The 12,907-nt window shown below is 38.9% G+C and overlaps 1 protein-coding gene and 1 long non-coding RNA gene across 3 annotated transcripts in view; both read right to left on the minus strand.

The window, feature by feature from the left end:
* The window catches only part of uvrag (UV radiation resistance associated gene), a 102,413-nt gene extending 97,641 nt beyond the window's left edge, over positions 1–4,772 (minus strand). The window contains exon 1 of one of the 2 annotated variants that reach the window (XM_037748489.1): positions 4,162–4,772. In XM_037748489.1, the coding sequence (XP_037604417.1) occupies positions 4,162–4,281 (120 nt within the window). In that variant the 5' untranslated portion in view covers positions 4,282–4,772. The remainder of the gene's footprint in view (positions 1–4,161) is intronic. The other variant, XM_037748490.1, reaches the window with a different exon arrangement.
* Positions 4,773–7,145: 2,373 nt separating this feature from the next.
* Positions 7,146–7,781, minus strand: LOC119475239. The gene is made up of 2 exons (XR_005203745.1): positions 7,660–7,781; positions 7,146–7,575 (listed from the first exon to the last, which is right to left on the minus strand). It is a non-coding gene; the product is annotated as an uncharacterized LOC119475239 (long non-coding RNA).
* Between the last annotated feature and the right edge of the window lie 5,126 nt (positions 7,782–12,907).

Here is a 12,907-nt window from a genome sequence, read left to right on the forward strand (position 1 = left end):
TGTGCACAGTCAAGACTCTCCAAACTGCTAGGACAAGCCTTATTGGCAAATCTGGCGAACAGAGTCTCACAAAAAGAGTATCTAGGTTGAGCAAAGTACAACATGAAATAGTACAGTAGTATACAGTACATGCTAACTGACCCGACAAGCATTTTGCAACTCTGGGTCAGAATTTCATGGCTGCCTTAGGAAAACACATTGTACTTTTCTACTTGTAAGTAACTTCATTCTACTTGGTCTTTGGGTCATAGATAAATTCAATAAGAAATCACAAAAATAGATTATATTATGAGTGAAATATTTGGTTGTGTAACTCTGTATTATTGCTGAGACAACACAAACAACTATGAATTAAAGTTAACAGTAGACATAAGCACACATTTCTAAAATCTAAAATCTAAAATATGAACAGAATTTAATAAAAATAATGAATCTCTACATTACATTGAATGTTTTTATATTACATTTACAATTTCTCCTAAGCGAGCTCAAAACCAACACTTGTGATTAGTCAGAAAGTTTACCTGTGCACACTCATATTCCACTATTATTCCGAATATGACAATATACCAAATTTGATATGGGTCATGTAAACAGCATATTTCTTTTGGATATTCTGAATTAGGCCTCAGTGCGAATGGAGCATTTTTTCCGATTAAGACATGTAGTGATATTTGATTTTGTCCATATCACACAGCCCTTCACCACCAGAGCAAGCACTCTCAATGCACAGTGTTTGCATTTTGTTGAGGGTTGGTTATTTGTATTGCCTGCAGCTTTAAAGGCTTAGTTTCAAGTTGTTTTTTTAATAAATACTCACAGTTTTCAAACCAGGTTTTATTAACAGACGTCACAAGCCCTCCTTAAAAATTCCCACATGAATCATCTCTCTTAAGTTTCGTCTCAGTCTATCTTTTGGTACTGTGAGCCAGTGGGCCAACAGAGCAATGTTACTAGGACAACGTTTTATGGTGGAGTTACAGAAGAGTGTGGGGAAAAATGCAATCAATGAAATCTAGAAACACAGGTTTACCATGTAAAATGTACATGCAAGCAGTAATAAGAAATGCATTAGTCACAGCCTCATGCCCTTATCATATCCACGTGAGATCAATCATGTGACATAGCATATGAAATTTACATAAAGTAAAAGCTAAAGTAAAAATGCAGAGGAAATTTTAAAGGGTCAGTTCATCCAAATACAAAGGGACAATGTTATTTTCTACTTATCCATAGCAATAGTATCTAGTATAGTAGATTTCTTTTTTGCTGATGTTTTGAGATCTGTGAGATGTCTGCTGCCAAGCCAATATGATGGAAGTAAATGGAATCTCACTGCGAATAAATCTTTGAAATGTAAGCTTTCAATGCTTTAAGGAGCACAAACAAAAGCCCATTCATCTCCATTGTATTGGGGTGGCGGCAGAAAAGTCAGAGGCAGACACATAAAACAGAAATTATTCACATGGTTAGACACCACATGGTATTTGAGATAACGTTTTTTTTGGGGGGGGGTTTACAATGTGGGTGAACTGATCATTTAAAAAGCAAGTCGGGTTGGAATGTTAACAGAAATATAGAATTATTATAGCAATATTTTTCCTCAGTTAATGCTACAAGCATGTCACCAAATTAAATACAGCATGTCAAATATTTAAACATTAGCCTAAATCTAAGTAGTCTATTCTTAATGTGGAAAACAATGGAATGTGTCAACTATATTTATTGAACTGAAACGTTGACACATATGTTTGAATTGACAACCACATTATCTATATATATATTATCTAAATTATATTATCTAACAATCTAATGCAAACTTAAAGAGGAACAAGGGTCAAAGATTTAGTTACTGGTGCAAGAATTTAAAAATAATAATTGTAGGCCCAATATAACATGTGTTGTTCTCCCTATCAATATATACACTGCTTTAATTTAATGAATTTGACGTAAGTTGCACTCAGTTTCCTTAAGGTAACTTATTTTCACACCTCTGCTGTGACTGTGGAGCAACATACTGTGAGGTTCTCTACTGCAGATACTTGGGATTATTGGCCTGAAGTGGTCTGATGTAGGCTTATAGCTGAAACAAGTCCAAGATACCCCTGCTGCATATAGAAGGTTGATGTTGTGTGCAAATCAGGGGTTGGTTCTTGAAGCTGCACAATATTCACATGATTCACAGTCTTAGAAAGACATCCAACAACATGGATAGCATGTTTCAAACTAACTAACTAACTACAACTGAAAATGACAGAGATGGTAATGTGAGTGTGTGTGAGTGAGTGTGTGTGAGCGGTCCATTTTACAGTCTGAGATCGGTAGCCCTAATGAATGAACTGTCAACTTTGTACATGTCGTTTCCAAATGAATGAATGGATGGAAGATGACTTTTTGAGGCTTCCCAGAAGCAAAATGAAGTTAGTTCATTAGTTAATGCTAGACATTTTTCAAATCCCAATAAAATAACATGCATAAGACAATATAACATCACACAGTAATGACTACAGTTTACCTTCAACTGAGCTGTCACCTGCGTGCTGACATAAGTTAAGTTGCCATTAGCAGAAGCATGCTAGCTTCGTACACAATTAAACGTGTAGAATTACACCTATCCTCAAAATAGGCCAACATACTGAAACTCAAAAATGCCTACAAGCAGCCTAAACTGGTGTTAGTGTGTCTAGGGCAGGGGTCAGCAACCTGTGTCTCTTTAGCTCCTCTCCAGTGGCTCCCTGTGGATTTATAACATGGAAATGAATAACTGTTTTTTTGTTTACATTTTCATTTTTATTTATCATTGTTGTAGGTCTATGGTAAGACGTTACGACGGAGTATTACGGCCACATTGACGAAAAAAAATGAATCTGAGATTTCAAGAATAAAGTCATAATATTACGAGAATAAAGTCATAATATTATAAAGTAGTAATTTAACGTGTTATGACTTTATTCTTGTAATATTACAACTTTTTCTCATAATATTATGACTTTATTCCTTAAATCTCAGATGTTTTTTCCCTCAATGTGGTCCTAATACTCAGTCCTACATTTGCACTTTGACTCTCACTGCATTAGACTCATATACTATATACTTAAAAACTATAAACTGTGTTACCTTCATCACATGCTCAAATGTTTTGCGGCTCCAGACAGATTTTTTGTTTGGTTTGTTTTGCCTAAAAGGCTCTTTTGATAGTAAAGGTTGCTGACCCCTGCATTAGGGCTACCGATCTCAGACTGTAAAATGGACCCCTCACACACACACTCACATTACCATCTCTGTCATTTTCAGTTATAGTTAGTTAGTTAGTTAGAAACATGCTATCCATGTTGTTGGATGTCCTTCTAAGACTGTGAATCATGTGTATATTGTGCAGCTTCAAGAACCAACCCCTGATCTGCACACATCAACCATCTATATGCAGCAGGGGTAATCTTGGACTTGTTTCAGCTATAAGCCTACATCAGACCACTTCAGGACAATAATCCAAGTATCTGCAGTAGAGAACCTCACAGTATGTTGCTCCACAGTCACAGCAGAGGTGTGAAAATAAGTTACCTTAAGGAAACTGAGTGCAATGTATGTCAACTTCAATAAATTAAAAGCAGTGTACATCTTGATAGGGAGAACAACACATGTTATATTGGGCCTACAATTATTATCGTAAAGTTATGACTTAATTCTTGTAATATTACAACTTTTTTTCTCTTAATAATATTACTTTAGTCTGTAAATCTCTGATGTTTTTTCCCTCAATGTGGTCCTAATACTCAGTCCTACATTTGCACTTGGCTCTCACTGCATTAGACTTATATACTATATACTTAGACTATAAACTGTGTACACAATGCTCAAATGTTTTGCAGCTCCAGACAGATTTTTTTTAATTTTTATACGCCCTAAAATGTCTCTTTTGATAGTAAAGGTTGCTGACCCTGGTCTAAAGGTGTCAGACCAGCTCCATTAATATCCAGTAAGCTAACATTAGCTAGCAGTTTACAAGCTAACCAGCTAGCCTGCCAGGCCTGCCGTTGCTCCTCCAAAGCAGCAGTTTGTAACTGAAACTAGTAAATAACACACACAGTCAAAGCTCCCCTGTGTGTCATGTGAAGGCATGTTGGTATTAAACATGAGCTCAGAGGCTTTTTACGCATTTACCTGCTGGGAGGTGAGCTCTACGTGTAAGGCTCTGGAGGATGAAGCTCCAGAGTTGGTGACAGAAGCGGCGGGGATGGCGAGGACCCGACCGGTGATGGAGTTCATCCTCCTGTCGGGCATCTAGCGGCTCATTCAACAAAACATCACATCCACGACCTCCACAACAACCGGGATGAAGTACACGAAGCTCCAGGCGACCACCAGAGACACGCAGACACGGCTTTTTAGCGCTACAACAACAGCTGTCAGCTAACCAACGGGGACGTAAACAAAGTATTCTTGCTACTCCTTGGTTCGGAAATCCGTTTCCGGTTTGGGAGGCACGACGCCGAGGTTGCTGATTGGCTCAAACTCACGTCCGTCATGTGAAGGCGGGGTCTGCTACTGAAAACTCGTGTTTCTATTGGTTGTATTACCTGTCTGTCTTCCAGGGTGGGGGGCGGGACTCAGTTGAAATCTGTCAAAGCTGCAGAATATAAGGAAATTGCATAGTACAGCGTGACATGCAGGTGACAGTTTAAATGGTGGCACCCCAGATCATTTCTCACCTTTTTTTTTACCTTTTTTCTTTTATTGTTTTTTGTTCATTTTGAAACAACAGAACAAACATTCACAAATGTCCCCGATAATAACTACTCGGTACAAAGAAACTTAACTTCAAGATTCAAGACTTTATTTGCCATTTGCACCTAAGTACATTAGAAGAAAGAAAAAAGGTAGAAAAGGCACAAGGTAATTACAGTACAAAATAAGTAGCACATTCAACTCAACACAACAAATAAATATATTATTAAAAAATATAAAACGCCCTCAGTGTAGTCAATAAATAAACTAAACTACCTCTGCATAGGAACGATACCCCAGAATACAAATATACAGTATATATATATATATGCTCCATGACCATGTTAAAAGAACTTGTAACTCTCAAAAATATTTTAAAAATAAATAATTAATTTATTTCAATATTAATATAAAATAAGCCAGTATATACACAGGAGAAAAAAATATTACATATAAAAAATAGATAAATAAGTAAAAAGAAGATACACAAGTAAAAAAGTAAAATTAAAAACAATAAAATTAATATTTTTATATATACATATAGTATATACTGTATACACATATACATACATATACGCACAACACAGTACATACACATACAAAAACACACAATCAATTAAAAAAAAAGAAGTATACAATTCAGTCATCATCCTGTTCTATCTCCCTATTCACAACCATCCTGCTCCAGCAATGATACAAAATTATAAGCTAGGAGTGACGGTGGTAGCATCAATCCTTATCCGATCACAGGGATCTACAGTCAGGCCGGTTCATAAAATGTATGAAAGGTTTTCCACAATGTCTCACCTTTAATCACAATTAGAGCTAGTATAAAAAGTGACTGAAAACTACATAACAAAAAAATAAATTAATATATACAGTGCAGGAAGAGGCAAAAAAACAAACACTGGGCTTATCTGAAGCCTCCACTAGAGACAAAATTAATATAAAGAAATAATATTACTACATAATAGTGATAACAAACAATTTGGACAAGATTTATAATTTATAATAACAACAATAAAAAATACTGTAAATATATAAAAAATAGACATGTGTGTGTGGTGTGTGTGTGTGTTGCGTGGAAGTGTATGGTTAGTGTTTGTGAGGAGGATATTGATTTAAATATCTATAAAGACTTCTGGGCAATCGTAACCAATCAACATTGTGAGTGGGAACAAACAAAAAAATAAATAAAAAACAGATACATGGACAACATGGGGAAAAGCAATTACAAGACAGCAATTAAATGACCCTTTAAGCGACTTTTGAAACAATTGACCTCTACTAGTGAGGAATTTAGGAGGATGGAGATCTAGAGATTGACGGGTGTCCCCAGGGGCTCTCGTGTACTTTATGTCACTGATCTCCAAGTACACAAACATTAGGCCATGAACCAACAGCTGATAAAAAGGGCATCTTCAGTGACATCAGTGAGTGTGATACAACCAGTGGTGGAAAGTAACTAAGTACATTTAATCAAGTACTGTACATAAGTACAATTTTCAGGTACTTGTACTTTACTTGAGTTTTTTTTCTGCTAACTTTATACTTCTACTCCATTATATTTTGGAGGCGAACATTGTACTTTTACTCCACTACATTTGTCTGATAACCCTAGTTAGTTTGCAGATTCAGATTAATAATACAAAATAATACCAAAAAGATAAATTATGATGTAATATTATGATAACATTTATTGATCCCCAGGAGGAAAATTCACAAGCTACAGCAGATAAAGTATATAAAGTATATATACAAAGTATGTCTGAATCATGTTCTCTATATTTGGAATACTTTCTGTACATTAGACCACAGTGACATTACATTATTCCTCATCTAGCAGCTGGGGAAGGAAAAAAGGCCCCTGGATCCCAGGTATAGAGGTGATACTATTCACTAAGTAAATCAGCAAATGCAAAATTACAACTTTCAGTGTTATAACGATAAGTATAATATTTCCGTCTGAAATGTAGTAGAGTGGAAAGTATTGAATAGTGTAATGTTTAAAACATACCTCAAATTGCTTGAGTAAATGTACTTAATGTCCACCACTGCTTGATCCCCAAACTCTACTACTCTACTAAATGAAATGATCTGTGGAAGCCTTGATCACCCTGAGTGCAGAACATTAAGCAACCACCAGGGGACAGCAGCAGCCACATAGTGGAGTTCTCTTTCCATTATTGGACTTTAACAAAAAGCAGTGATTGCGCTCTGCTTTTAGGAGTCCTCTGTCTTTTGCATTTGAAAACAGACCCTGCATGGTTTGGTAAATGGCCTGTTGGTGTACAAAACAAGCATATTAAAAACCATTGAAACTGCAATCAAACATTTTTTTAAAAACATTTTCTTATCAGCATTGCTGGTTTCCTGCACGTTTGAGTATTTACATGTACTATATCATATGCTCCACCACATTTTAAATATTGTAAAAGACAATTTTGCAGTTTTTTACTCCACTACATTTTTTTTATTGCTGTATGGTTACTTTGAAAATTAAGATTTCATCCAAAACTTTGTCCAATTTATAAAAGAATATGCATTGTTGCAGATTAAAGTATATTATAGTAACTCGTTCCCTCGAGATACTAACTCGTTCCCTCCAGTTAGTAATCTCGTTCCCTCGAGTTAGTATCTAACTCGTTCCCTCCGGTTAGTAACTTTTCCCTCGAGTTAGTGTCTCGTTCCCTCCAGTTACGAACTCGTTCCTCGAGTTAGTAACTCGTTCCTTCATTTACTAACTCGTTCTCTCCGGTTAGTAACTTCTTCCCTCCAGTTACTAACTCGTTCCCTCGAGTTAGTGTCTCGTTCCCTCCAGTTACTAACTCGTTCCCTCGAGTTAGTAACCTCGTTCCTTACCAGTTACTAACTCGTTCTCTCCGGTTAGTAACTTCTTCCCTCAGTTACTAACTCGTTCCCTGAGTTAGTAACTCGTTCCTTCCAGTTACTAATTCGTTCTCTCCGGTTAGTAACTTCTTCCCTCGTGTTAGTATCTCTTTCCCTCCAGTTAGTATCTCGTTCCCTCCAGTTATAACTCGTTCTTCGAATTACTAACGCTCTGAACCCCTGAATATCACCTGGAGTCTACCTGCCAGTGGAGCTGTCGCCCATGCCTGGCATGTAGACTCTGAAAACAATGGCTGTGGCCCGCGCGCCTACCAGCCAGGGGATCAATATGTGTGTCCATGCCTGGCAGTTTCGCCACGGATCCTCTGTTCAACCTTTCGGGTTGAACAGAGGAACTTGCCCGTGGCGAGGGTAGACCGCACCCGCCTAGGTCACAACCTTGTCTCTGGCGTCTGACAAGAGATTTCAGAGTTAGAGATTAGAGAAATGGGTCCTATAAGTAAACTTTTTTGGTAAGCACACGTGGAACGTCAAACATGACGTCCACATGACATGGAACATAAGCTCCGCCCAATAACGTGAAGTACTGCTGCCCTTCTGTGTGACGTCGAACATGACATCACGGAAGAAGTAAGAGTCCCCACAAGAATCGTGACGTCAGTGACAGTCAGCACTAAATTACAGTCAAATCAACTGGAGCAATCAATATCCGATCATGCTCACTTTTGATCAGCAGCCTAATGACCAAATATTGCAGCCGCAGCAGGTGGAGTTTAAGGGAAGCTTCAACAGCCTAATGCCAATCACAGCAGCTCCTCTCATCTGACATGTCACTGTCTACTACTGAACTACGGTGTCCTGTAAGGGACAAACATGGACAATTGCCTCAATTCTGGATGGGGATTACAGCGCACCAGCTACACTGGTGCTGATTTAGGCTACTGCCTTACAGCAACTTTCAGGTGATCTCCCTCCAGCCAGCTGTCACCTTATTTAGGTGTTTGTAGTGATATTAAAGTATTTACAATCATATTACACGGCTGTGTGGCAATACTCGATTCTGATTGGTCAATCACGGCGGTCTGTCATTTCTGTTTAACAGACCGTTGCTATGTATAGCAGACCGTTGCTATGGGCGCAGTTCAGATGTCGGCCTCTGGCGGACCGTTTTTGTGTCAAAATATTGATTTCTACAGTAAGTAGTCGTGTATTAAGGGATAATTTACAGCCATTTCCAAATTTTGCGACACCGTGATTGTGAATGATGTGTTGTCAATCATCTTTATATACTCCTCATTCCCTTACACAGCTCGAGGCATTCAGAACGCTTGCTATCTGGGCTACATACGAGGACTTGGTTTCTCTCTACTTTGCCCAGGGGAAAGTCACCGGACGCGGGACAGAAAGTGTCCTTGGGTGATTCCAGGTATCGGATAAGTTGCAGGATGATGTTCAGCCCCCCCCCCGCGCACACTGAACGGATCTGTTGACTTGCCGACTTTGTCACCGCTATAGGAATGCAAGCGCGCAGGAAACTGCGTAACAGAACGGGGCTCATTCTCTGAATGCCTGCCTTTTTACATGTTACACCTAAAAACAACGCTACTAATGCTACTTTGCTAATCAACTAGTAAGCTGCAAAAGCTCTGACATGTTAACTAGTAAAGGACATATTCACCTCACTAGTTAACTAGTGACCTACAATTTCCTGCACTAGTTAACTAGTGAGGGCCAAAATGCTCACTAGTAAACTAGATAAAGCCTTTTTGATCTTACTAGTTAAATAGTAAGACTGTCAGCATTACTAGTTGGGCTTTGGTCCTACTAGTGTGGTGCACAGTCTCACTAGTAAGGCTTCTGTTGGAACTAGTTGGATAAAAGTGCCATTAGTTGCTGAAAAACAGTGACTAGTAAGAGTTTTTGTTCAACTAGTAAGACAAAATGGCCAACTAGTGCTGACAAAGACCAAACTAGTGGAGGACACTGACATTTAATATCAAGGATATGGAATAAATGCTCAAACGGCTTTTCATATTGGTCCCACGTCTTGAATGGAAGCTGAACACAGTGCTAATTTACGGTAGGAGAACACATGATGCACACTTGGTGGTTATTACACAGAGATGAGGAATGTTTTATAATTACTACTACATCATTGACACCTTTGTGTTAAGTGCAAAAGAGAGGTTGGGTCTTACATACATTGCGTTTGGGACTGCCATCTGATATCTAATTTCTGGGGAAAGTCTCACAGGAACTTAACTCTATTTTTAATAAGGAATTACAAATGAATTCTGGTCTGTTTTGCTGCATCTTATCGGGGAAGGGCTCTCTTTGACAAGTAACCAACAAAAACTTCTGAACAAGCTTCTCCTATCAGCCAAAAGATGCATTCTATTCCAATGGGTTAAGCCCAGACCTCCTACTGTTAACCAGTGGTATGGTGAAATCTTTAAAGTTTTGCCAATGGAGCGCTTGAGCTCAGTTCTTGAAGGGGAATAAGAGGGTTTTCGATGAGTTGTGGGCACCTTTTCTAAACCACCTCCCAAACTGTACAGCACATTTAATACGTAGGGGCATTGCACTGTGGACTGGCGCCCTTCCAGTGCCCCCATGAGTGTCTAAAGTTCTTCTCTGGGCATTTTACTGCTTTGCTTTGGCTGTGTATTCCCTGATTTGTATAATACATCCAAGCCCTGAGAATTCTGCATAATGTCTTTCATGTAATGTATAGATCTACATACCGTGCTGTTTTTTTCAGTTTTTCCAACCCTTGGGGTCTGCGACCTACATGTGTTTGTCCTTGCTGTCACGTGATTTCTGTTTTGTGTTGTATTTTGATTTTGAAAATTCAATAAAATATTGTGGGAAAAAAATAAGTACATCATCTCCATTTTGTGCATTACCTGTATTTTATACCTCATTGATTACCTCAGTTGACCCTAAGTGCCAGAAACAAGCTCCCAATTTGAAATATGCTTACACCGCCATCTAGTGGTTGAAAATGTGACATGCAACCCTTTAGATCCAAGCCAAGTGCCTCACATAAATTCAGGGACATCAACCTGACATTACAGGCTAAAATTTTGCAAATAAATACTTGAAACTCTCGATAAATAATGTCACAACCTCTTTCACTTTTTTTTTCTCATGAAAAGTATTTATTTATTATGAATCAATAAAAATCAATCAATTAAATCATCAATTTCAAAATCAATTGAAGGAAAACAGTAGGCTGCATTCTTTGATATTTCAACAATTCATCTCAGATGCTGTAGCCTATGGTGTACAACAAGAGTCACAAAAATAATATGAAGGACGGAACCTGCTAAAATAAAAAAAATATCAATCAATCAATAAATGACTCGATAAATAAATAAATACACAAAGTGTCATTGAATGTAGCAAAATCAATATTAAAAATAAATGTGTAAATCATGCATAAATAAATAACTCCTAAGGTACTCCAGTTTCCTCCACAGTCCAAAGACATGCAGGTTAGGTTAATTGTTGACTCTAAATTGCCCATAGGTGTGAATGTGAGCGTGAATGGTTGTCTGTCTCTATATGTGTCAGCCCTGTGATAGTCTAAATAAATAAATGCAAAATAAATACAAATAAATGCAAAAAGAATTATATAAATTACGAGTTACTAACTCGTTCCCTCGAGTTAGTAACTCGTTCCCTCGAGTTACTAACTCGTTCCCTCCAGTTAGTAACTCGTTCCCTCGAGTTAGTAACTCGTTCCCTCGAGTTACTAACTCGTTCCCTCCAGTTAGTAACTCGTTCCCTCGAGTTAGTAACTCGTTCCCTCCAGTTACTAACTCTTTCCCTCCAGTTATAACTCGTTCCTTCGAATTACTAACGCTCTGAACCCCTGAATATCACCTGGAGTCTACCTGCCAGTGGAGCTGTCGCCCATGCCTGGCATGTAGACTCTGAAACAATGGCTGTGGCCCGGCGCCTACCAGCCAGGGGATCACTATGTGTGTCCATGCCTGGCAGTTTCGCCACGGATCCTCTGTTCAACCTTTCGGGTTGAACGAGAACTTGCCCGTGGCGAGGTAGACCGCACCCGCCTAGGTCACAACCTTGTCTCTGGCGTCTGACAGAGATGTTCAGAGTTTAGAGATTAGAGAAAATGGGTCCTATAAGTAAACTTTTTGGTAAGCACACGTGACGTCACACATGACATGGAACATAAGCTCCGCCCAATAACTTGAAGTACTGCTGCCCTTCTGTGTGACGTCGAACATGACATCACGGAAGATAAGAGTCCCCACAAGAATCGTGACGTCAGTGACAGTCAGCACTAAATTACAGTCAAATCAACTGGAGCAATCAAATAATCCGATCATGCTCACTTTGATCAGCAGCCTAATGACCAAATATTGCAGCCAGCAGCAGGTGGAGTTAAGGGAAGCTTCAACAGCCTAATGCCAATCACAGCCGCTCCTCTCATCTGACATGTCACTGTCTACTACTGAACTACGGTGTCCTGTAAGGGACAAACATGGACAATTGCTCAATTCTGATGGGGATTACAGCGCACCAGCTACACCTGGTGGCTGATTTAGGCTACTGCCTACATCAACTTTCAGCTGATCTCCCGTCAGCCAGCTGTCACCTTATTTAGGGTTTGTAGTGATATTAAAGTCTTTACATCATATTACACGGCTGTGTGGAATACTCGATTCTGATTGGTCAATCACGGCGGTCTGTCATTTCTGTTTAACAGACCGTTGCTATGTATAGCAGACCGTTGCTATGAGCGCAGTTCAGATGTCGGACTCTGGCGGACCGTTTTTGTGTCAAAATATTGATTTCTTCAATAAGTAGTCGTGTATTAAGCGGGATAATGTACAACCATTTACAAATTTTGCGACACCGTGATTGTGAATGTTGTGTTGTCAATCGTCTATAAATACTCCTCAGTTTCCTTAGTACTTCGAGGCATTCAGAACGCTTGCTACCTGGGCCACATACGGGGACTCAGGTCCTCTGCCCAAAGTGAAATCACTGGATGAGGTGCACAAGGTGTCCTCGGGTGATACCAGGAGGCGGCAGGTTGATCAGGGTTAACACTGGTTGACTTGCCGACCGCTATACAAATGCAAGCGCGCAGTGATTGCGCAACAGACGGGGCTCGTTCTCTGAATGCCTGCCTATTTTTACACGTTACACGTTACACCTAAATCAACACGATTTTTATACACTAATGCAACTAATGGTATTACTAATTTAAATTACTAATTTACGGTAGGAGAACACATGATGCACACTTGGTGGTTATTACACAGAGATGAGGAATGTTTTATAATTACAAGTAGTA

Source organism: Sebastes umbrosus, chromosome 17 (genome assembly GCF_015220745.1).
Source record: "Sebastes umbrosus isolate fSebUmb1 chromosome 17, fSebUmb1.pri, whole genome shotgun sequence".
NCBI classification, from domain to species: domain Eukaryota; kingdom Metazoa; phylum Chordata; class Actinopteri; order Perciformes; family Sebastidae; genus Sebastes; species Sebastes umbrosus.